General features: G+C 46.5%; 1 protein-coding gene across 4 annotated transcripts in view; it reads left to right on the forward strand.

The window, feature by feature from the left end:
* Positions 1-25,378, forward strand: part of STAB1 (stabilin 1) — a 61,134-nt gene that overhangs the window by 27,149 nt on the left and 8,607 nt on the right. For all 4 annotated transcript variants that reach the window (XM_083796318.1, XM_083796315.1, XM_083796317.1 and 1 more), the window contains 33 exons: positions 837-899; positions 2,308-2,409; positions 3,440-3,526; positions 3,962-4,073; positions 4,640-4,823; positions 5,088-5,181; positions 6,000-6,158; positions 7,047-7,142; positions 7,533-7,628; positions 8,264-8,311; positions 9,180-9,310; positions 9,647-9,758; positions 9,986-10,063; positions 10,422-10,523; positions 11,092-11,199; positions 11,732-11,863; positions 12,016-12,144; positions 12,978-13,034; positions 13,817-13,903; positions 14,985-15,180; positions 15,561-15,656; positions 16,727-16,772; positions 18,035-18,114; positions 19,074-19,199; positions 19,884-19,957; positions 20,304-20,378; positions 20,964-21,083; positions 21,994-22,041; positions 22,160-22,243; positions 23,152-23,298; positions 23,463-23,600; positions 24,645-24,704; positions 24,810-24,986. In XM_083796318.1, coding sequence (XP_083652444.1) covers positions 837-899; positions 2,308-2,409; positions 3,440-3,526; positions 3,962-4,073; positions 4,640-4,823; positions 5,088-5,181; positions 6,000-6,158; positions 7,047-7,142; positions 7,533-7,628; positions 8,264-8,311; positions 9,180-9,310; positions 9,647-9,758; positions 9,986-10,063; positions 10,422-10,523; positions 11,092-11,199; positions 11,732-11,863; positions 12,016-12,144; positions 12,978-13,034; positions 13,817-13,903; positions 14,985-15,180; positions 15,561-15,656; positions 16,727-16,772; positions 18,035-18,114; positions 19,074-19,199; positions 19,884-19,957; positions 20,304-20,378; positions 20,964-21,083; positions 21,994-22,041; positions 22,160-22,243; positions 23,152-23,298; positions 23,463-23,600; positions 24,645-24,704; positions 24,810-24,986 — 3,444 coding nt within the window. The remainder of the gene's footprint in view (positions 1-836; positions 900-2,307; positions 2,410-3,439; positions 3,527-3,961; positions 4,074-4,639; positions 4,824-5,087; positions 5,182-5,999; positions 6,159-7,046; positions 7,143-7,532; positions 7,629-8,263; positions 8,312-9,179; positions 9,311-9,646; positions 9,759-9,985; positions 10,064-10,421; positions 10,524-11,091; positions 11,200-11,731; positions 11,864-12,015; positions 12,145-12,977; positions 13,035-13,816; positions 13,904-14,984; positions 15,181-15,560; positions 15,657-16,726; positions 16,773-18,034; positions 18,115-19,073; positions 19,200-19,883; positions 19,958-20,303; positions 20,379-20,963; positions 21,084-21,993; positions 22,042-22,159; positions 22,244-23,151; positions 23,299-23,462; positions 23,601-24,644; positions 24,705-24,809; positions 24,987-25,378) is intronic.

Below are 25,378 nucleotides of genomic sequence, written 5' to 3' on the forward strand. Positions count from 1 at the left end.
CTGGAGGAAAAAAACGCAAGCTGTGTAAATTACATTTGGGAAATGTGTTCTCTCTGAGATATCCCCTAATATGACCTTAGGCAGCATCAGCACTGTGGTTGTTGCTTCTGCTAGCACTTTGCACTGCTTTGCTGGCTATCAGCTGTTTTCTTGTGGGTCTTTATTCTTTCCTTGCATCCATCCTACCTTTGCTTCAGAAAGATGTTTGCCTTTTCATAAGGCTGTGTATGCCCTTCTTCACACCAGAGTTACTAACTCAGCTGAGAATGCTTTGTTCCCATCGCTGTCAGCATCGTTTTCATGTTAGTATGGATGGGAAACAGTTATTCAGCAGCAGGAGCTGTAAATGCTGTATGATATTCTCACATAAAGAATTTTGTATACCTTATTTTAGGTGTGTGTTCCCCACTTTGATCACTGGTAGGTTACTGGAAAAGAGGATGAGGCTCTGAATAAGCAAAAGGCACCTGATTTGGAGCAACACAAATAATATCAACTGGCCAGAGGGTCTGTTATAACTTATCGATTTAATGAGGCTGCCACATGGATGCCCAAAGTGTTTTCCAGCATAGCTGTCTCTAGTAGCTGATAGACTCACAGGGTGGAGGCAGACCCTGTCTTAAAGTCAGGTGCAAACATCTCGTGACAAAGGATCCACTTTATTGAAGTGAGAAGCTTACCCCATTTCAGAGTGTGGAACTCCCTCCTAAAAATGTTTCTGATACATGCTGTGATGTTTTGGATATGTAGTGGAAACAGTAGCTCTGGAGCATTCTTGGCATGGGCTAGGGGTTCTTTTGAGAAGATGAAGTTTTCTGCTCTTCTTTTCTTAACAGGGCTCTTGTGTGGATTGTGAGGCTCTCAACGGCAGTGTTTGCCCACCTGGCAGCAGAGAAATGGTGATTATTTGTGATCATTTCCATATTTTCTTCTTTGCATGATGACACACAAGCACACTGTGACAGTTTCTAACCCAAGACACTTTCAAACAAATACAGGACAGGAAAGGCAAGCAGTAGAGAGGAATAGCATGGCTTGTTAGAGGATGCGTATCCACCATGCACTGTGGTCCCAGACTGTCACCCAGTAACTGCTCTGTGCTATTTCTTATTTTGAAGTCTGTTTGCTGAGTCAATGCAGATAGCTGTGAGACAGTCTGTGCTAAATAAAATTGTCGACTTGCGGTTTTTAGTACCTCTACTCTGCCTCAGGCAGGGCTTTCTTCCCTACACGCTGAGTCTCCCAGCTCCTCCAAACTGCTAGAATCAAACCCAATCCCACTCGTACCATCCAGTAACACCGCTGCTTATGTCATGGCCAGGGAATTGCAACTAGCTCTATGCGCTGCAGAGGGCTGAGAAACAATTTGTTCTTGGCCTGCGCTCGCTGTTGATTCAGAATGAGCAGAACTAGCTGAAGGCGGATTAAGAAGGAGGAGGCAGTACGCTGGTGTTTGAGTTAACCCATGCTGGGTTTAGCAGTACAGCAATTTCCAGGAAATCCCTGTGTGAAGGCCAGGCCCAAGACATTGTTTGGGAAAACCGGAGAGGTGTTCATGACTGTTAACTGTTGGGTGTCTTCTGAGGGATCTGAATTTCAGAAGAACTTGCTGATGCTGTCTCAGCATGAATGTCTGAAGTGGAGCTCTGCAAAATCACTAGTCAATTGTTTTCCTCTCTGACTGAGGCAGGTGCGGACAGAATCATCTTGGGCCCAATTCTGCCTGTGTATAACTACATGACAGGTCACTGGGTGTTGTTCCAGAAATTATCTGCAGTCCTTTCCCTTCCCACTCTCTGTCTCACCTCCACCCCTAGCTGTCTCCCTCCCTCTCCCTCTTTCTCCTTTCCTCCCTCCCTCTCTCATTCCCTCTTGTACTCCCCCTTTTCCCCACTCTCCTTCCCCCTGCCTTTCCTCTCCCTCCTTCCTTTCTCTTTTCCCCTACCCTCTTTCTTACCCTCTATTTCTCTCCCACTTCTCCCCTGTCTCTTCTCCCCTATCTCCCTCCTTTTATCCTCTCTCCCCAACCTCTCCCCCTTCTTCTACTGTCTCCCTTATCATAAATACTATTGTAAGAAAAAAAGGGCAGCACCTTGGCTCAGGCTTGCAGACTGCTGGGAGTGAGAGGAAGCCGCCACGTGCCTTCTTTCATGATAGCCATGCTGTAGCAGTATCTTGTTCACCTTGGCTCCTTTTTGAACTTCCTCAGCTCAGAGATAGGCATAAATTGCTCTCTGCAGCAGAAAGAGAGGAGGGGAGGGTTACTGCGCTGAAGTAACAAAACAGAGCTGACTTGTGTTTCTACAGGAATCAACACTGTTTCCAAAAGAATGTGTCTATATCCATGATCCACAAGGCCTGAATGTCCTGAAGAAGGGATGTGCCAAGTACTGCAATCAAACTGTCACGGTGAGTGTGACGGGAAACCACGTTCCTTTGAAAGGAGCTCAGCTTTGCTCTTCCCGATTCATCGAGAAGACCTCTGACTCCTTCAACTGAAATGGCAACAAAAGAAAAGCTGCCCCTTGCAAAGGGTGGCCCATCAGATGAGCTGGCTACCTGACCTCTCTTTGGTTAACATAGAGAAGAATACACAGTACCAACCCGCTGCAAATGTTAGAAAGCAGCTCAATTAAACCCAAACGTGATACATAAATACAATAAAGCACAACAGTTGTGACTAGTCAAGTTGGAGGAAGCCGAGAGACGAATGGTGTAGTGTTCAGTCTGGCATGTTTTCTGAGAGTGCCCTGTTTTTATCACGTCTCCCAACGGAAGCAGAGTACAATGAAAGTGCCATAAGCTGTGAAGTGATTGCATCTTGTTTATGAAACATTGTCAGATGGTTTGGAAAAGTAGTTCTTACCCAGTTTACAGACCTCACATCAGGAGTCTGCAGCTCCTGAGCTGTCCCAGTGCCAACTATATAGAATTATTTGTGAGTGTCTTGTTAAATACCAGCTGGATGTCTGTCCTGTCGTTGTTCTTCTGTTGGTCAATTGTGACAAGGCCTGTGATCCAGGACTGATACATCCCTCCAGAAAAACAGAAGTCCTCAGGAAGGATAAAAGAGGATCAAGTGAGCCAATATTATTAATGAATTCAAAACTCAGAGAAAGCATAGGCCCTATTTGCCTAAGTCACAGAAAGAACAGAAAATAGTGGTTTATGTTGACAAGAATTAGGTGCAAGCAGAAGGACAGGTATTGTTGGAAAATAATAATTTAAGTCCAATTTTATGTTTGGACTTCATCATCTTAAAGGTCCTTTCCAACCTAAATGAGTCTATGATTCTAAGCATGGGTGTCTAAGTGACTATTTCAGTGTAGTCCGTGGCCACAGGAAGGAGGACATAGATTTCAGAATTGTGAGAGCAGGACAACTCCAGGCAATTTATGTTGAGTCACTTGGTACTTTAATGATTTTGTTTTTCTTTCAGAAACCTGGGTGCTGCAAAGGATTCTTTGGTCCAGACTGCATACCGTGCCCAGGGGGATATTCCAATCCATGCTATGGCCGGGGAAATGTAAGTATGAAGGATCATACTGTGTTACAATGAGCACTTGAGTCAGGGTGGTTAGAGAGTGTAGTTAGCTTATTTATTTTTTAATGACAAGGTAGGACATTTTTTCTTTATGGTAACAGTTGCTCTAGATAAGCATAATTCAGCCTTTGTGCTCCAGGGTAAAGTGGAAAGTGGTGGCCACAGAATATCCAAGGAAAATGGAGTGTACTCATCAGTGTGTTTTCCATCTTGAGCTCTAATGTGAATCACGTCATAGCTTTTGCAGACAGCATTGACTGGGGGTTGGGGGGGGGATTTTGTATTACCACCACTGCTCTTCAAAGTCCTATTTTTTACTGCAGCTGTCAAAAGTGTTTTTGATAGATATCAAAGCCTTGGTTTTGCCTTGGATCGCTTAGTTTCAATGACTTTGGCTTTCTTTTTGTTTCCTTCCAGTGCAGCGATGGCATAGAAGGGAATGGCAACTGCCACTGCTTTGAAGGCTTCAAAGGAGTAGCCTGCCACATCTGTTCAAACCCAAACAAACATGGCGAGAACTGTGACGAAGGTTGGTAATTTGGAAGGAGAGACTAGAGAAAAATGTAGAGCAAAGCTATAGTGCATGTTCAGGTACCCTGGATTCCCTGCTGGCAAGACCTCATCGTGAAAGAAGTGATGGAAATATTATCACAGGTCACAAAAAGCAGTAGAGAAAACATGGCTGATATGACAGTGGTAATGCAGGTCTTGGAAAAGTGGTAATGCAGGTCTTGGAAACATTGGCCAAATTTAAATGTGGGACTTCCAAGCAAATCTCTCCTCCTTAGAAAGAAAAAACATTTTCCTTTCCCAGTTGACAAGGACCTTGTGCTTGATGGCCTAAATTTGAGCCCATCTTTAGAGCTCTTAAAACTCTTGGACCTAGGCAGTCAGAGGATCGGTTCCCTGGCCAAGTTTTGAGGTGTGGTGGATGTCTCTCAGCAGACATCCCTCTGTCAAGAACAAACGGGATGATGATTTGATGTCACTAGAGATTGTGAAAGGAAGTTGGGAATCTGCAAAATGTGATTACTGTGGTGAGTTCTGGACTTTCGGCAGTGACTGTTCTTTCTCCATGTGAAAATTCTTTGACAGATTGTGGCTGCGTCCATGGTGTCTGTGACAATAGGCCTGGCAGCGGGGGTGTGTGTCAGTCCTGGTCCTGTAAGGAAGGTTTTACTGGGAAATTCTGTGACAAGACATCAAAGAACTGTGGCCCGAGCGGGCTGTCCCAGTACTGCCACCAGAATGCTGTTTGCAGCCTCAATGACACAGCAAGGTCAGTCTTTCTGGCATACACATTCGGGTGGGCACATTGTCATCGTATAGTCACACAACGGCTGTGAGGCTGCCAACCCTGTAGTTGTGCATGTCTCCCTGTGTGCCTGTTGCACAAGGTTGTTCAAGCAACGCAGCCAGCCCACTGCACTAGAGATTAAGTCAAGTTCTTGCTTGCTTGAGAGCTCAAAATATCTTTTTGCTCTCTGCTGTATTTCAGAATAGGCTGTACTACCTGTATGCCTTTTGTGCTTATGTTTTTAAGGTGCATCTGCATGGATGGATATGAAGGGGACGGGTTTTCCTGCCAGCCCATTGACCTGTGCAGTCAGCCAGAACGAGGAGGCTGTTCTCAGAATGTAAGTGGGAATGGACTATCGAAGCATGGAGAAGCAACATCTATCGATCAAAGCAGGACTGCTGCAGATTTGTTGGGCACTGGTCTCGTGCCTATCTTTCCCAGTCTGTAAGGTGGGGTGGAATAACAGGTACCTAAACACAGTCATCATAACGAGGTCAGTCATTTGGTTGGTACCAAAATGTGACAACCTGGGGAAGGTTTGGCTGGTTTGCCCAGATATTTTAGCAGCCACAGAGATTAGCTGCACAGACTTTTGTTTTGTATTCATTTTCCCCTCAAGATCTTCTTACGTGTTGTTGCTTGGCTGTGAGCTCCAACTCATAGTTCTAGTAGCCAACAACAAATGGTCAGACTCATCATGATTTAGATCCCTCAATGAGAGGAATGCACTGGGCTACGTAGGAGGGAATAGGACGGCACTAAGTACAAAGGTCTTTGCTGAGAGAGATCTGCCTTCATGATTGATTCCCAGCCTACATGTCCAGGCAGAAGAAGATTGTGCTTATCCTGTCCAGGGAATACTTCTTCTGTAATGGAAGAGCTTTACTGAATGGCAGGGAATGCCCTGGGAGTTCTGAGCCACCTTAGACACAAGTATCCACCACTCTGAAAACACTGAATATTTCTAGAATCACTTTATTGTGATATTGTCTAGAATTTTTCTGGAGAAGATGCTTCCAGTCCCTGCACCCAGTGCTGGAATCAAAATTGGTCATTCAGAAACTCTTCTCGGACTGATGAAAGAGACTTGTCTCTGTATTTGCACTGCACTGTCTGCTCTCTGCTGAGTGTGATGCTTTTGTCTCCCTTCTGCAGGCCCTGTGCACCAGTACGGGCCCTGGCAATGCCACCTGCCAGTGTAACGTGGGCTGGACTGGGGATGGGAAGGCCTGTGTGTCTATAGACAACTGCATGCTGGAGAGCAGAGGGAACTGTCACATCAATGCTGACTGCATTTACATTGGCCCCGGTCAGGTATGGGCGATGCTAAGTAGTCTGATGGTAGACTTACTTTTCCTAAGCTGCTCTGAAATGGACTGGGATTGCTGGAGGTAGAACCTGGGCTGGTCAGCAGCAAAACCTGTTTGTTGGCTGCCAGGTACACTGGCTCCTGCTATAGCCACACAGGGTACTTGTGTGTGATGAGAGGCATGGGTGTGTTTGAGGCTGCTACATTACTCTGAAACCTTTGTGTAGCAAAGGGAAGAGCCCACACTCCATAACAAGGCACTGGTTGCTGTGCCCACCTTGTTCCCAGATCACAGCATTGTCTCTGGGCAGTGCTAAAATGTACAGAAAATCACATGAAGCTATTCAGATAGTCAATGAAGGAAGACAGGCCAAGACTGGGACATCCTGAGACTGGAGGAATGCATGCGGGAGGGGTGGCTTCTCAAGGTGCTGCTTCTCCCCACTGAGCAAGGGGAACTCTGGGCAATGGGCTGAGGAAAGGTGCCAGATTGTCAGCAGAATTTAGTGAGGTGGCATGTGCAAGTGCTCTTTTAGCTATCTCATAAGCAGGAAGCTTTGAAATCACCCTCTCTTCTCTTTCTGTTGTTCACAAAGTCTGTGCCATTCTCGGAAAAGATGGAAATAGAGATGGAAACTATTATTCTCAAGTTACCCTCACACAGGCAAGCACAGCAAGGGATCAGTGCTCTTAAGTAACCCAGCAGCATGTGTGTTGTGATAGAGAATGATGCCCTACTAAGGAAGTACCTCTGCATTTTCATGTCTTGAGGAACCAGTAGAAAACTTAGGAAAATCAATTAAGAATACATTTTAGATTTTTAGGCCTTTTTTTGGGTAGTAAATGAGGATACTCTGATAGCTCTTTAAAATGGAAATGATTCTTTCCTGCAGAGCAAATGTGTCTGCAAGAGGGGTTATGCTGGCGATGGCCACAATTGCGATGCAATCAACCCATGCCTCATGGACAACGGTGGCTGCCACGACGTGGTGAGTAGCTAAAGAGCTGTCCAAGGCTACTGTGGCAGTGAGGGTTCCTCTGCTCTCTGTCACAAGTTTTTCAGCCATGGCATCGAGAGAATTGCAAGGATTTGGTTTGCATTGGCCTACTGGTACACCACTGAGGTGTTATAAAGGTTTAGTCTCTGATCTATGGAGGCAGATCCTCTCATTTTCATGAATTCACACAACCCAAAGCCATCATCTAGGCCTTGGTGCACAAGGTGTGAATTCAATGGCACTGTAAAGGCAACAGGAGGAAGGGGTTTGTGTGTGCATTGGTAGCCTGGGCCATAAGAGGTCAGAATTTGATTCCTACGTAGGTGTAACACTGCATTACCTGTGTTCACTCTCTAATTTCTCCTTTCCTTGTACTTGCAGGCTATGTGTGTACCTCTTGGAGGAGGGGAGAGGTCCTGCGCCTGCCCTCAAGGCTATGTGGGGGATGGCATGACATGCTATGGGGATGTTCTAAAAGTGAGTGAAAAGAAAGTGTCTGAGGTCTTTTGGAGATCAGGGAGAAACGGCTCTGTTCTCACTTCCCATTTCTCTGTTACTCGAGCTGACTCCTCTCTGCACCAGCTTGACAGCACAGCATGTGTTTGCCTAAGACCACAGAGACAGCACCGGTGCCAAGAACCAGTGTCTTCAATAAATCGTTGACAGTCATTTCTAAGCTGCTCCACCCCTGTCTCCCCTGTGCAATAAGGCATCTTGTCTTTGTTGTTTGGAAAGTTTTTTTAGGTCAGAGCTAGCTAGGCCCATTTTCTGCCACTAGAAATATTAAAGACCATTGTGGATTCAATCACTGTCTCTGGTAAACACAAGCAATTTCAGATGAGTTGAAAATTATTTATTTATTTAGGGATATGCATATATATATTTAATGGCTGGAATATGTATTTTTTAATGGATAGAGTTTGGTTTTAGGAGTGGCCATCCCTCCACATGACACAAGGTGCCTTTGAAGTTTGTGAAGGGAGAAAGGAATGCCTAAGTCATTATTGCTGGATCTGATATCGCAAAGGGCTCCTGTCCCCCACCCTGGGTCTCCCAGTCCCACAGCTCCGGTGCTCATTGGAGGTTACCCTTCTGTTGTTTCTATTTTGAAGGAGCTGGCCGGGAGTTCCCACTTTGCAAGCTTCTATGACTGGGTTAAGGTAAGAATGGCTGTGGGATGTCCACATGAGTAAGTACTGTAGAACCGAAGTCACTGTGAACACTGCTGTTAAAGGAAGAGCAACAGCATTTATCTTTTTCGTTAGAGAAGAACAAAGCAACAGCTAAGGTGAAATCAGAAAAAGTAGCGTGTAGAAAAGCGCTGGAGTTTGTGATGGAGTAAGGGTCATCAACATGCTTTGAGGGACTAATTTATAGCACAGGAGGAAGCTGTGACTGTAATACACATGATTTTCATAGTTGTATCTTCTGTAACTCCTGGCTATAGGAAAGTAACACAGAAGGAAAAGAAAAAGGGGTAGCATAATAATAGCTATTTTGCAAAAGAGCAAGCTGTGAAAAGTTAGACTATATGTTTGTTCCTTTTCTTGTTATGGGCTCACTGTTCCTAGCTTGGCTGCAAGAGACACTGCAGGCCGCAGCAAGTCTGCGGAAACACACTATGAAGTATGGCATCTCACTGAGCCTTAGTTTACCTGTCCTGCTGTGTATATTGCTTTTGCTAGGAGTAATTTTGGTCCCTTCCCCAAAACTGATGTTGTGTGTTGTTTGTTTATGGATTTGACTGAGTGGATTTGAAGATTAATTGAAACATGAAAGCAGAGCTTAAAGCAGCAGATTTTTCCTTGGCCAGCAGGTGTCAGCTGTTTTGGCCAAATCACTTGTGGCATTTTTTGATTGCCAACAGCACTTATTTCACATGTGCAGGAAAGCCTGCTGTGTGCACACTATCATTCTGCACGTCCCTGACATGGGACTGCAAAAGCAGGATGACTCTCGGTTATATTTTACAGAATAGATATGGCACTGGCATGTCTTATTTGTTCATCTTTGTGCTTTGGACAACAGAAATCTCTCTTCAGCATCCCAGCAGGAACCAATGTCACTGTCCTGGTGCCATCAGAGGAAGCTATCAACAGCTTGAACAAGAGCGAGAAAGATTTCTGGCTGACCCCCAGCATGCTGCCATTTTTAGTCAGGTATGAGGAGATTCTGCTCTTTGCTTTACCATGCCAGACAACAGTAACAAGGCTATGAGTTGGATTTCTGGTCGTACATGCCCAATAAAGAGGTATCTTTAAATAAATATAGAAGCAAGGTTAAATATGTAGCAGGCAAAGAATATAGTAGGCATTTGAAACATAACAGAGCTCAGGCAATTGGAAGTGTATTTATTTTTCATATATGTGCATTCTCTCCACATGCTTAACGACTTCAGTGAATGTGTGAATGTTAGGTGATATGATCTTATCTCATCTCCCTGTTATTACAAATAGTACCAGAATCTTTTCTTTACCTGCCTTTTTTCTTTTCAGGGCCCACTTTCTCGAAGGTGTCTTCACTGGTGAAAAGCTCAAAAAGTATGACAAGCCAGAATTACCCACCCTCAACCCACAGACCAGATGGCAGATAAACACCAAGAGTGGTGTAAGAATTTTTTATGTAATGCACATGTGTCAGTATCAAATTAAACTGCTCAAGAACTGCTATATTTAGTGGGGAATCTGGATGTGATGCTGGTGCCTTCAAGTTCAGGAATCTTTTAAAAATTGTACCCAGATTAATCGTGTGCAACCTTGAACAAACCATATGTCTGGTTTGCATATGCCTGGTGATTTCTGATGCTTCTGCTTCTCCCTCTTATGCTTTTGCAGGTATTAACCATTCAAAATGCAAGTATAGTCGTCAGTGACATCCCTGCCAGCAATGGCATTATTCATATCCTTAGTAAGGTATGTTGATTCTGGGAAATACAGTCATAGCAACAAGGTTGTGTTGCAGCATCTGTGATGGAGACAACAAGAAATGTATACCTGGGCAGTGAGAAAGAACTATAATGACAAAAATACACTTGATTATCACAAAGTCCTGACAGATGTTCCTGTGCACTAGTGTTTAATGCCTAAAGTATTCGTCTCTGGGACAAGGAAGAGGAGAGTTCCTCTTCTCTTGGCTGATAGAAGATTTAAGATTATTGCAGAATTGTGCTAAATGGTACCATTTCTACTTGCTTTTCTTGCAAGCAGGGCAGGAGTAATTTCCCCCAGTGTCTCTTGCCTGAGCTTGCTGATGAACTTGCTTTATCTGCAGGTTTTGTTGCCACCTTTAAGAGATATCCCACCGAGTCCTCCAGGTCTGCAGAAACAGCTCGATATAGTTTCCTCATTCAGTACATTCAAGGATTTGTTACACGTAAGCATCTGATGTGGGTTCTGTTGTGGCTGTCAGAACTTTCTTTTGCGCAAATGCCCAGCTTACCTGTTGTAGGTGGGCCTAAACCTGGACCACCTGGTGAGAAAAGAGGAAACCATCTATTTCCTACCGTTCCAGTGTGATTTTCTAGGAAAGGTCCTTTGAACAACCAAAGGATCGTATACTTGCAGTTAGATCCCTATATCATGTTATTACAGTGGAAGATGTTCTGTTTGTTGCAGGCACTCACGTGCTTGTACAGGGCAGAGAAACCTAGAGGAAAAGGAAGGCTTGTTCATAATCAAGGAACTGCACTTAGGTCAAGGCAGAGAAACCTAGAGGAAAAGGAAGGCTTGTTCATAATCAAGGAACTGCACTTAGGTCAACCCAGGGAGCAAGTGATTAGACACGTGTGACTGAGTGGAAATTGTATACTCAGTTTTCAAGCATTTCCCCTAGTGCTATTGCTATTTTAATTGATTTCATATGCAGTTTGGTTTTAGTGAGTACAAGTGTAATTGCTAATGTTAATGTTTGGATTTTTTTTTTTTTTTTTTTTTTTTTTTAGCAATACCAGCTCATTGGAAAAATTGAATCCAGCGAAAAATATACAGTTTTTATTCCTGGAAATAATTCCATTGAGGAGTACTGCCAGGCTGCCAATGTGACACAATTGGTAAGCTCACTGCTTGCTTACAGTCTGAATATGTATTGCAGTAATTGCAGGGACATGTATACTGTCAGATCAGAAACTTGAGCTGAGAAGATCTGAGTATGGAGAGGAAGAGCATATCTAATGCTAAAAGCTAGGAGAAGTGGCAGAGAGAAATGAGAGAGTTTCCTGGGATGTTGCAATAGGAACTGGAAAGACTACTTGGACTCCAAATGCAAATTTCTGAGTAGATTTGTGTGTGATGGATAGCACAAGATCATCTTCTTCCATGTCTAGCCATGGCATACATGTGGTATTTTTGACCCTTTTGAAAAGCTCCAAAATCCTTTATGGCTTCATCCGGTAATTGTAACTAGGTGTGATAAGTGCTTTTGTGATAGGGAGTTACTAGTCTCTGTGGGCTAAATTAGCTATTAGAGATTGTCTAGGAAATATTCTTGTGACATACAATTCTAGACTGAATTGTAGTCTAGGAAGTCAGACAAGTCCTAACATTTTATTTATTTGTTTTTTTGTTTATTTATTGTGAATTTAGGACAATGAGACAGTGCAGTACCATGTTATATTGGGAGAGAAGCTCTTGCCTACAGATTTGAGAAGTGGAATCCATAAGAACAGCATGCTAGGGCTCTCCTACTGGTTAATGTTTTATCAAAACAGCACCCAGGTAAGAACAGTAGATTGTTCTACCATTGATAAACCAATATTTGTTTTGTACACCTTTTCAGTTTACTGACTGTGGCTATCTAACAGCCATCAAGCAATCCATGCAAAAGGAGTTGAAGGTTATCATCTCAACCCTTTCTTTCTCCTTTGCAGAAGTTTGTTAATGATATTCCTTTGGATGGAAAATTCTTCGAGACGAAGAATGGCATGTTGATTGGGGTTTCACAGGTCCTCCAGATAAGGAAGAATCGTTGCACGGCCAATACCACGACCATACAAAAGGTAGTGATTACCAGTTTGCTGAACACCATTCCACAGGGTTTCTCCGCCTCCTGAACTGAACTGATGAATAGCAGAAGACCTACATCATCTCTTCCACATGGATGAGACTGTGGCCTGGGGTGTGGCCTGTGGCCTGGTGTGTGGCCTGTGGCCTCCAGCTAATCCTCACGTGAAATGGAATTTGGCACCTCTTGGCCTCAGACTCTTTCCTTCTGAATGCAGGAGATCTGCAGCTCCCGTGCAGATCACGTTCAGTTCACTTTCTGGGGCTCTGCCGTAGCGCCAGTCACAGGGCAGGCTGGTGCAGGGACTGCCAAGATTCTCAGCTGTGGAAGGAGAATCCAACCCAAATCTTGCATAACACCACAAGCTCCCCTACGAACTGTGTGGGAGTCATGGCCAAAGTCCAGCCCCCACGCATCTTGTGGCTCTTGGCTATCTGAAGATTGTAGGGTCAGACTGAGGCAGGCCTACCCCGTTACAGATCAGAAAAAACATTTGTGCAGCCTTGCATGGAGGAACTCCAGGCCTGCAGAAAGCCCTTCCCCAGCTCAGGAGAGGTGTAATGATCTCCTCTGGTTGGTTTTGTGGTACAGTCTCATCACCAGCGTGGAGAAATAAGACCTTGTATAGAGCTTTTGGTAGCATCCAGGAGCTGAGGGGCATGCATTGTTATTTTTATTCTTTGGTCTTCTGAGCCATGGAGATAAATGCATCTTTGTCTTTGTCCCAGCCAGCACCCTGTACAGCACCATTTGTAATTCAAGACTAGTGTCTTGGTGTGACGTGGGTAGAGGGCACACATGTGACTTGTCCTGTTCTCTGTGCCCTAGTCAAGATGCGGCAAGTGTGAGAAGGGGATCAAGTGTCCTCCTGGATCAGTTCTTGTGGTGAGTCTTTGATTCATGTGGCATCTCACAGACCTTACAGACTTTGCTTTGATGGTCCCATCACAGCTCTAGAGATGTCATCTCGTTACCTGAAAAAATATGCTGCTAAGTCCTCTGTGACTCGTTCATTAACAAGGTTTGTAAGAGAAAGCAGAAACCAAGGGAGGTTTATGTAGGCAAAACACAAATGTGAATTGTGAAGATCTTAACAGAGTTGGCTTGAGGCCTTTGCCTGCATTTCAGGAGCACTTTAGAGCATCTAATGTGAGGACTTTCCCCCATTAAGGGGGGAAACTAGATTTCTTTTTTGATCTCTCACTCCTTAGACATTATTGTCAAGAAGAGGGGTGCCAATAGCAATTTTCTAGCCCAGACCATGGATTCTTTCACAAAGGTGGGCTGGCGGAGCCTGCAGCTTGTTTGTGAGTGAGTGACAAATGTTTCCAGAGAGGAAAACAATGAAACTTTTCATCTCTGTGCTGGATATGAATTGCCTAGCAGCCACATCTGGTTTTGTAGGCTTCATTACTTTACTCTATGTCCAAAAAATGCCAATTACTTTTTCTTAGCTGGCATGTATACCACAGATTTGACAGGTAACAAAATAGGCTGTGTGGGGTCACCTCACACCAGGCCTAGCGATGCCTCATTGCTCTCAGCTCTGGGACATCTGGATTTTTAGGGCAGTTCCTGTAGGACAAAAAGAATTATTCCTCTGTTAGGCAAGAACGCTGCCATATTGTAGTATCTTCTATCTGTATCTGTGTTAATCATATTTGCAGGAATTTCCAGGAAGCAAGAACCTCGCTCGCTGTGAATTGCGCTCTGGGGATACAGGCTGCCATTTCACCTGTGCAAAAGTTTCTCTGGTAAGAAAAACATTTGGCTTGGATTCATTTTGACAAAAGCAAGATGGGTGTTAGAAATACAGCCATGGAAATACAGCCGGTGCTGACATCCTGGCTGAATTTGTGCCATTGCATAGCTGAGAATGGGCTTGTCTGGGAGTTGCTCTCCATCCTGGAGACAGAGGGCACCGGAGAAAAATCAAACCTGCGGAAATGTGCACGGTGGTGGATTGTGGTCTTCAGCACTGGGATTGTTGCTTTGGGTTTTGTTGTACAGAGGAAGAGAAGGAGTTGAATGTTTGTGGTCAGGTTTCCTAAGGAAATGAGGCATGAATGATGGTATTTTGCTTGTGCATGTGCCTTTCCGAGTAACTGATGAACAACTGGAGCCAAACGAAAGGGAGGAACAGGTCTCACAGTCACTATGCCCCCACCAGTTTTGTGAAAGCACGTGGCTGGGAGAAAACTCTTGAAGAGGAAATGGTAAAAGAAAGGCTTGTGTGAATCTGACCCCTTCTACATATTGAAACATCTCCCTGGAAAGTTTGGTGGGAATGGAAGATTGAGAAGGGAGAGAGGCAGTTGGACAAACTGTACCCACAGGCAGAGCTTCAGTCAGCCCAGCCCTCCCTGGGCACTCCTGCCTCTTCACTGCACGGTGTTCCTCTTCATCTGTTTTGTCCACCTTGGTCCCATCATGGTTGCCTCCCTCTGTGGGTGAACACAGAGAGAAAGGAGAGCAGTGAAATCAGGCTTCTGAACTGACCTGCTTCCTGGCAGAGCCTCTCTCTGCCCAACAGAGGATCTCACTGATGGGACACACTAGGAGATAAGCTGGATGGGCACAGGACTGAACATTTGTTACCAAATGAAGAGCATTGCTCAAGAGGCTACGCAGACCTTTATGCAAGGCTCTGGCTCACTCCATCCCACCTGCAGACATCTAGTCCCTTCATGAGTTGTCAAAAATGAAGTCTGTCGCATAGTTAAAGGAGTAGAGTAGCTTCCACAACAAAGCCATGAGCCTGGAGGACATGCTTTTGCTATCCCCTCTGTGCTGCACAAGATGGCTCACCCCAGCCTGTTCTTGTTGGTTTCACAGAGGTCCGTCTGCTGCCCTGGCTACTACGGGCACATGTGCGAGATGTGCCCAGGGAAGCCAGGCCAGTGGTGCTCCGGGAACGGGGAGTGCCAGGATGGCATCGAGGGCAGTGGAGAGTGCCGATGTCTGGAAGGTTTCCATGGAACTGCCTGTGAAATGTGTGAAGTGGGCCGATACGGAGCTGACTGCAAATCAGGTGACAGCGATGGCTATTGCAGCTTGTGCCTACCGTGCTGCTCACGAGGGAGAAAAGTGGCCCCAGGACCTCTGAGACAGGCTAACAGCTGGTGGGCCACCAAGGGAAGGGTGGTGGGAGGGAGTGCTTGTGGTCAGCCCCATTTTCATCCTCAGCATGACTGACTGCTGTGCTGCTCGTCCTGATGTCACCCAAACTATAGGAAGTTGGGATGGTCTGTTCCTGGGCTTTTGGGCCTGATAGGTAACAAGAGCTGATACTCCCATAACATCTTCTTCATGGCAGCTAGGATTAGGAATAGAACAGCGAAATGGCAGTGAGACTCTGCTTGTGAGACCTGTTTGGTTTGCCAATGATGAGCATTTATTCTTCCCCTGCAGAATGTGCCTGTGACAACGGCATATGTAATGATGGACTGCAAGGGGATGGGAGCTGCGACTGTTTCCCTGGGTGGAGAGGCCCGACCTGCCAGGAAAGTACGCAAATGTGAAGGGGCTTGTGGTGTAATAGCAGTGGTTTTGGTGGAGGAATCTGAGTGATCCTCTTTAGCTGCTGGAGCAAATCTGCATTAGCTGAGCAAGGTGACCACAGTTGCATGTACTTGCATCCCTCAGAAAGCTTATTAGGCTGTCCTAACTCATTCTTGCACGTGAGCCACATTTGTGGTGTGACTTCCCCAACAGCACATGAGCCGTGGAGTTATTTGGGTGAAACTCATGTAGGAAAAAGCATATCATCTTGTTCCATCTCCACTGAGATTTGAGGCACCTCTAGAACAGCCCTTAACCTTGGGAGAGAGATGTAAGCTCCCAGACTGGGTTGACCACGACTCCTGTTACTTGCCTAAGAAGGTGGCAGGACTTGATTTGAAGCCTCCAAAGTGCTCCAGTGTGTCTGCTGGATTGCTTTTTCTGCTCCCAGATGCATTGATTTATGTGAACTCAGGCTACAGCTTGCAGTTCTCAATAAATCTGTCAATCTGTGTAGTAGTATGTCAAAGATGTTTGTTTCTGGGATTTGGGATCATGATTGCCATTGGGGTGGGAGGGAACATGAGTTCTAAATCCTTTGAGATTGTAAAAGTTTGCATCCAAAAACTGAGTTTGTAGTGACATTAAATGTTTTAGGGACATTTAGAAATGGAAATTGAATTGTCCTATTCGTCTAAATGTAAAACATGACACAAGCTGAATGGGGCAAAGCCAAAGGCCCTGAATATCTGAAATAAGAAGGTTTCAGTCCTTGCTTCATTCCTAGCAGTGTGGAGGCCACATGGGTAGGTTCAAATTGAACCATTAGCTCAGAAAGAGAACATCAGAACATCAAATTCACTCCTTTGTACAACACCAGAACATAATACCATGAGGGTTTTCCTGCTGCCATGGAGGACACGAGGGTCAACATAAGTGCTGGTGTGCCTGTCATCAGTCTGGGCACACGCATGGCAGTGAGGCTGTTTGGAGGGACCTTTACTCTAGATGGTAAAAGTGTCCGCAGTAAGTGCTGTACTGAAAATGCCAGGTCATGTTTGTGTTCTCTCTTGCAGGAACCAATACTGACTTATGCAATAACACTTGTCATCAAATGGCCAAGTAAGTACAGCTGAGGAGCTGGATCATTCCGAGAAAGCCACTTGTTTATGCTGTACATAGAGTGATTCTGTGTTTAGGGCTTCACAGAGAGCTGTTGGCTGTACCTACTCATTAATGGTGCATAAAAATCAGTTTCATCTTGGAAACTTTTTTAGTCATAAACCCTATCTACTTTCCCTTAAGATTTTGTTTGTTCAAACATAAAATATTTCCAAACAACTTCCATACATGTGCATGGAAGAAAGTAGAGACTCCAAGCTGCTCCAAGTCTGGCCTTTGTCATGGAGCAAAGCAAATAGGCATCGATAAGCCCTCTCTGCTTTGCTTCCTCCCAGCAAGGAATTATGTGGGCTGATGGACTGTAAGGACTCCCTTTTGCTGCCCTCTCCACCCATTATCTACTCTCCCATTTTGTGGTACTGGCACAGTCCCCTATATTGTATCATGCAGAAGCATGAGGGCACGGTCAAGGAGCATCGTGCAGGGTGTGAAGCCTGTGCCTGGGTGCCAGCTCCATGGCCAGCTTCGGTGGTGGTTTCAGGTGACTTATGGGAGCCTTTGTCAAACCCACCTGGCCCACAATTTAGGCCACGCATGTCTGCGTGACAACAGGTGGTTGTCATTCAGGCCCGGAGTGCACAAAGGAGCAAAGCATCATTTGGAGTTAGTGTGAGTGGAACCAAGTGATGCTGTCTGGGAGGTGTTTTCCAGCTGTGCGTGACTGTCCAAAATCACAGGCTGATTTCTGGGCTGCTGATGGATGGTCGCCAGGTACCAAGTGCTATCAGCCACCACCTGCCAGAGCCCTCCAGTGCCCCTTCATGACCATGAGGAGAACTGGGTAGCAGAGAGGAGAAAAGTGCCAAGCTACAGACAACGGGCTCTATGTTCCATGAGTAGTACAGCAGCTACTCAGTCTCTCCTTGTTTTTGGCAGTAAGCCTCTGGCACACTGCCAAGATGATGGGCGTCCTCCTCAAATGCTCTTTCTGGAGTCTGTAGAGCCTTTTCATGTGGCAGGGCTCTTCCTCTGCTGAGCACCACACCCCTTTTCTAGGTGGGTTTTGCTGCTTACCTGTGATATTTTCGGGTTGATTATTTGGTGCAGTAAAGAAATGGTAACTTTGGGCATGTTCTTCCTTTGGTCATTATGGATGCTAGTGGATGCTAATTTGCATGTGCCAGGCTTGTGTAGTGTGTGTTTCCCACTGGCCAAGCAAATCTGGAGATGTTCTCAATGATTGTTTTTCTGTTTTGTTTCAGCTGCCTGAATGGCTCTGCAGATTCCCCACCCGTGTGCTCCTGCTCTGCAGGATATACAGGGAATGGAACCCATTGCACAGGTATGTTTGGCAAGTGTGGCCAAGGTTCAAGGCTTGCAAACATCTGTTGAGACTACACAAATATGAGAGGTTTGTTTGTGAAATAAATGGCATGATGTTTCCAACCAAGGGCAAGGTCATTCAAATCCTTTTCCCCCAGTCAAACACCATGAACGCTGCCATGCTTTGGTAGAGAGGTTTTCCAGTTCGGAGGTTTACACAGTATGCTCTTGATGTTGCTAGAGCCTGCAAGAGAGGGACAAAAAGGCAGGCAGATGTGGCAGGGAGGTTCTTACTGCTTGTGGAGACAAGTGCACGTGAATGGATTGTATTAGTTCTGGTAAAACAGCAATGGCGGCAAAGATAAAGCTAATCTGTCCATGAATCCCAGGAATATAGATGCTTCAATTCCCTAGAATTTCATGCTTCTCCTACTGGTTGGCCATGCTGAAATCAGGTAGAAGCATTATAGCAGCTGTGCCAAAATGAGGTATGATTTCAGAATGCTGCTCTAAAGCAACATACAAACCGGGTCTGTGTCCGAAACAAGCAGACAAGAAAAAACACTCAGAGAAATAGTATTATAGCAGTCAAATCAAGATAGTAGTAGACATCACAGTTCCTTTCTAGTATTGCCTTTGTCTGAAAATGAATAGGGGAAAGGGAAAAAAAACACAGTTACATTGTGCAGGAAAATTGTTTTTTCTGATCTAAGCATTGGTCATCAGTTAGCAAATGCTGTGATGGAAGGACTTATTAGTCCAATCTGGGGGTTGTTTAAGCTGAGCATGACTTTTGGACTGGCCTCTCACAGATCTGGATGAGGTCCCTGCCTTTAAAGGACCTACAGTTTCACTGAGAAAAAAAAAGGGATTTTAATAAAATAATGTGATTTTTGTTAAGATGGATGATCGCTCTGGCACTGTTCATCTTCCCTAGATGCTCTGAGCTGATTCTACTTCTCTTGTTTGTGATCACAGAAATAGATCCATGCATTATTGATCACGGTGGCTGCTCCATAAATGCCGTGTGTACTAAAGTGTCCCCAGGAGAGAGAACCTGTGTTTGCAAGGACGGCTATGCTGGAGATGGGACGCTGTGCCTGGGTGAGTGCTCAGTGCATGTTTTCATGATGGTGGCAAGACACCATCCACGCAAAAGGGAGTTTCAGGCTAAAAGCATTACAATTTCAGGTTAAAGCACTGAATAATTTCATTCTTTTTCCAGTCTGTTTATGCAGTCATTGTTTCGGAGTCAGTGATTGCTGGCTTACCTTGATTCAGCAGTGTTTCTGCTTGTTGTTGAGGTGTACACGCGTTCACGTACCCATGTACATACGTACCTGTAGGTATGTGCTCAGTGAGCTCCCAGATTCCGATCAGCCAAGAGGTCGCTGCTGTCTCAGCACAGTGCCGCCTGAAACCGGGCAGGGAGCTCACGCTGCCCTTGGCACCTGTCTCTCTGGATGGCCTCAGACCAGCGTTTTGTGGTGTTCTGAGATGGGACTGGAGTCGTGGGGGAGTCCAGTCCTCTCATACCCTTTAAAGCATGCTCAGACAGATGTGGCATCTCAGTGGGCAGATTTATCACAATTCAGAGACCCACACGTGGCACAAGTAAAACTTGCAGTTGTTCCCCGTCCTTTGCCATCACAAGTTACTTTGCCATGAAGATGTTTCCCAAGCTAGGCAAGTCCTCCCTGTCGCTTTTCCGATACCTCTTTGAGTCACCAGTTTCCAGCTGCCTTGGACAGTCCTCAGCAGTAATGTGGCCTTACTGTTTTACTGCAGAAATTGATCTCTGTCTTGAAAGCAACGGGGGGTGCCACACCAACGCAGAGTGTGTTAAAACGGGCCCACGGAAGGTGAGTAACTAAGTTGAATGTCAGGGCAACATTATTATGAAATTTGTCACAGGTGTCTAATTCTCTCAAAGGCAATCCTTTCCATGGCAGTGCCCTGCATCAGGCTTATTACCTTCCACAGAGAAAGTTGCCTGGGAAGGGCTTAAAAAGCTTGCTGCTCCCTTGAAAGCAGATGCTTTCTGTTGGCCAGAGGTTGGAGGCACCCTCAGCCTGTAGTTGTTGACACAAACGTGTTTTTTTCCATGAAGGAATGGAGTGTGTGACAGATGCTTTCCACCCAGCTCAGCCATTGTCTGTTTTCTTTGCTGGGCTCAAGTTTCAGACTGAGCATCTGTTTTCCCTCCAGGTTGCCTGCAACTGTCTTCCTGGTTACAGTGGGGATGGTGTGAGCCGGTGCAACCCCATCAACTTGTGTGAACAGGTTTGTCTGCATTTTGCTATTACTAGGGGTAAAGACCGCAGCCTTGATCCCAACAGTTAACAGCAAGAACAGGGTTAGGCCGCGTGCTTAGAGCTGTCTGTCTGGCCTTTTTACATACCTAAGGGATTTCCTGGTGTGTTTGGCTTCCACTGCTTCTCACAGTGACCCACAAGTATGTCAGCTACATGGCACTAAGACAGGATGCCCCTCTTTTGGGAGAAGCAGCACAGCAACACAGGGTTGAAGGCACGTGGGCTTGTTTCTCTGTTTTGTGTGGAACATGCTCAAAAGCGTAAGCTGTGCTCACAGCATCTCTGCTAAGTCTATTTGCAATCTCTTTGCATCGCAGATTTTGTCATTGTTGTGGCTTTCAAAAATAGGGTACAAAAGTCTTGTTTCACACTAGGATTTGATGCTGAAAAGCCCTTGAGAATCTAAGTGAGGTTTATTCTAAGGCACTCGACAGGTGGACGAATGGTTTCCTTTCCACTGGGCTGGGTATAGTTAGCAGCTCCTGCAGGCAGGTGTGGCCATCCAAAGTGTTGATGATGCACTTCCATGCAAGCCTTTCGCTCTTCTTGCCAGAACAATGGAGGCTGTAGTCCCTTCGGGCTCTGCAAGTACACGGGTCCTGGCACTCGAAACTGCTCCTGCTCTTGGTACAGTGTCGGAGATGGCTTCACCTGCCATGGCAAAGTGTATCAGGTGAGAAACATGCACAGCATCTTTTGAGTTCAGGCCTCCTGCCCCACAGCAAACCTCCCTTCAAGCATGAGCCGTGGATCTGTAGTGTCATATCAACATGTGTGTGTGTGATATAGGAACAGAGACAGTTGCTCCAAGGTATATTTGGAGTGCCAACTTAGAGAAGAGAATCACAGTAAAGCAACCTTGCTGCAAAGGGAGCTGCAGCATGAACACTGTGCTGCTCTGTTGGCAGCATTGGCTATGCCTCCAGGCATGTCACATTTTATTAAGGGCAAATTTCTCCCCTGGAAACTCACTTCCAGTCTGTGGTTTCAGGGCATGTGTCACCTGTGGCCATGCCAGCACGTGGGATCTAGTCTGGAAGGAGGCAGTCTCTCTCCTGCTCTGTTGCCAGTTTGGTGGCTGTCCTTGGGCACACTGGTGACCTTTTGTGGTAATGGCAAATGAAAAGCAGTCATGCCCACAACAGAGCTTGGAGAAAAGAGAAACACTGTTTTGTGCTTCTGCTCCTGTGTGTTCAGGAGAGGAGCTTGCCCTGCCAAGGCTATGTCTGCCTCTCTGGTAGCAGCACAGTGGGGTTAAAGCAGGTGTTTTGTGAAGCACTCGAGGTGTCCCATGAACACCAAGGCAGTTCAACCTATGAGACAGCCACTGCAGAAGCAGCCCGCTTTTGTGTCTCAGCAAATCCTGCCGTCTCCATCTCTGATGTGAACGGTCCGGGCAGAGATCGCTGCCTGCTTTATAACCTCCACGTCATCCATGCCCACAGTGCTGGCAAGGGAGGGAGGGCAAGGTGGCTATGGTGTGTCAGAAGAACTTGTTGGAGTGGAAGAGGAAGGAGCAGGTCACTGTGCTGGCTGCTGGTGGAGGAGACTCTGCTAACACCAGCTCTTTTTTTTTGTTTAAGGAGCTCGCAAGGATCAAAGGTGCATCCGTGTTCTTTAAGATGATACTGGTTAGTGACAAACAGCTTTTCCCGTTCTGCAATTCCCACTTGTATTTTTTGCAAAAGGGTCTTGCTAACTGGAACTGTGTTTTCTGTTTGCCATCCCACAAATGCTTCCCTGCCACAGGCAGAAAACACCAAGGAGCTCAGTGGAGCAGGGCCTTTCACTGTCTTCGTCCCACAGGCAGATTTCATAGCAAACACCACAACGGTAAGTGTCCTCCCACCCCAAACACTATCAGGTGTCTGGCAAGTTCCAGTTGTGCTAGGGTCTCCTGTGGGTATGCCCTGAACTGAAGTAAAGAGACTGCACTGAAAAGCATTAAATGCATCCCCCATTCCCCATCAGTGTAAAGTTTGGATGCAGGCTTGCTGCAGAGACAGTCTGGGCAGGGGTGGACATGGTTCCTGTTGTAAGGAAACCCTTACTGGAGATTCTTATGGTCCTCAAAGGCCATAAGACTCTGGAGTCTTATGGTTCTCAGAGACACCGTACCAAAAAAATGATGCATGGTGGCTTTCATTGCCCATGGCTATTTGAGGCTGCTAATAGCAAGGCTTCAGAGTATCCGTGATGAAGACCTCTTATTCCTGCCCTGTTTCCTGGGCACTGCCATCCCACTTCAAACTAGTGGAGACCTGAGGGAGGAGAGATCTTCATCCAGGACCTCATGAACCAGACAGGTCCTTGACCAGCAGCTTTTTGGTGTCATTGAAGTGGAAGATCCCAACACCATCACTGCCAAGTCCTGCTGGGCAGTTTCACGCCACCAGTCCCAGCCTTTTTTCCATGGGCCTCCCCTATGCTCCCAGTAAGGGAACAATTCCCAAGGACCATGTATCCCAGGCATCACTTGTTCAAGGCCAATGTAGCTGTTTGTCCTCTGTCAAGGGACCTGAATGCTGTTCTTTGTTGTGTTGATTGAAATTTCCCAAAATTCTTGAATGGATTTGTGCATTCGCTGTGTTTTGAGGGAACCAGCTTTCTACCAGGATGGATCAGCAGGGCAGCCCAAGCAGAAGAGCCTGGGGCAATCCAGGTCCCCCTCATCAGGTCTGGGCCTCTCCCGCAAGACAAAGAGCCCCCAGCGTGATCTCCTTCCTGTTTTCTCTCTGTAGTTTGAGGAGTGGAAGAGCAGAGGTCTCCTCCGGGAGCTGCTTCGCTACCACATGGTGGGTTGCCAGAAACTGCTGTTGAGTGACCTAGAAGACCAAGAGTCCCTTACATCTTTATCTGGCCACAAAATAAAGATCACAGAGAAAGAGGTAGTTCTCTAACATGATTCCCTTCCCTGCCTCACTTGACATGATGTCACTTCTGCTGTCATTTGAAGGCCACGGTGGTTGTGGTGGGTGATTCCCACAGCCTGCAGGTGGCTCATCGAGCCATGCTCTGGTGGGAGTACCTCACTGCACCCCTTCTCTCTCAGAATAGCATCTACCTCAATGGGGAAGCTGAAGTGGTGATGGGTGACATCGTCGGCATGAATGGGGTCATTCATTTTATCAACAAGATCCTCATTCCAAGTGACCTGGTGGACCGTAACATTTCCTTAAAGATCTCACAGGCAAGTCTGAAAGAACATGCCCTAATATCTGCCACAGCGAAGACAGGGCTTCTCCCTGTCTTTCTCCCAACAGCTTTGATATTGCTGTCCCTGATAAGCCATTTCCCTGCATCCTCAGCCCACGGCCATGCGTGGTTCTCCTCCTTCCTGCTCCTAGCCACGTAGGTGATGTCTGAGGGCATGGATCTGGCTCGTGAAGGTGGCAGCATTTGTGGCATAGCAATATTTGGGACAGAAGGAGCCATGACCCATCATCAGAGAACAGTGCTGGATGTAGGCAGGGGGTTGTGTCCTGTGCAAACCATCACATTCCTTTTCCAGTGCAGAGCACATTGCAGTGTGGCAGTGAGAGTGTCTTTCAGATACTCCTGAAACAAGTCCTAGCAGCTTATAGCTCCTGGATTTTTCGGTAAATAACACATTCTCTATACAGCACAACAGGGTACTGAAAGCCATCCCATCTCCTGCCATAGCAGCGCCTACCCAGCATGAGTCAGAGAAGTGGCAGCTGCTGAACGCCAGCCCTGGCCAGACCTAGTCCATTAGGTGTGACAACAGAGATGAATTTGTCTTGTTTAGCTACTGTGGTTGTAAACCACCTGGTTTCTCCCCTGCACTGCCACTCCAGGTGCTGGGGGGGGGGGGGGGGGGGGGGTGTCTCTCTGCCGCCAGGTAGAAACCAGCCCTGTGGCAGGGTCAGAAAAGGTGCTGTCAGAAGGCAACCTCCATGGGTTGGAAGGTTATCACACTCATTTCCACACGGAGGTTGGAGCTGTTCTGACCAGTTCTTGCTTGTGCATGGAAAGGGAGCTTTTCACCCCGTAAGGAATTAGTTTTGTCACTAACACAGCACTCAGAAGAGGCTGGCACCAACTACCAAGGCAGACACCAGAATGGATGCACTGGGCTTTGTGACAGGTCATCTCAATATCTGGGAGAACCACTGCAAGTTACCTATGGAAGGGACTGTGACCTGAGTCAAGCTGGCATGGTGGCTTTGTTCATGGCGCCTCTTAGTGACAGTTTGTTTTTTTCTTCCTGTAGCAAAATATCACAGAAGTGGCAGAGGCCTTTGGGTACACCATTTATAGCAAGCTGCTGAAGGTGAGCGACCTGACTCCTGCTGTTCCATGGGAAGCTGATGTGTACGTGTGCATGTTCACTTTTGGCTTGTGGCTTTTTCTTTGCATCCCCTCTTATCTTGGACAGGATGCGGAGCTGCTGCCGCTGATTAGTAACCCTCTGCATAGACCCTTCACCATGCTGTGGCCTACAGATGCTGCATTCAATGCCCTTTCGGAGAAAAGGCAGGAGTGGCTGTACCGCAGAGAGCATCGGGACATGCTGGCCTCCTACCTCAAAGCACACATGATCAGAGACACAAAGGTAAACGTGACAACAAACAGGCTGATGCCTCCCAAGGTCACACGTGGTGCTGCTGCCCGCACCAGAGCGATCTCGCGAAACAGTTTGCCACTGCAGTACGTGCAGCGTGTTAACTGTCTTGAGAAGACCCAGCACTGCTTGAGCAAATGAGGCAACTACCACTTCATCACAAACCTCTGAGGCAGTGCGGCTGAGCTGAAATCGTCTTGCCTCAGCTGCTCTGGAAGGCCACACCGCCCCCAGAGCATCAACAGGCTCAGTGCTACAGGGGTGCTGAACAGAGGGAGAGTCCGGCTCAGCACAACCAGGGTCTGCTGGTCTCTCAGTGCTCAGGGAACTGGGACTAACCCGGCACAGTGACACCATTCCGCCCACACCAGCTTTACATGCTG

Source organism: Anser anser (assembly GCF_964211835.1).
Source record: "Anser anser genome assembly, chromosome: 12".
NCBI classification, from domain to species: Eukaryota; Metazoa; Chordata; class Aves; order Anseriformes; family Anatidae; genus Anser; species Anser anser.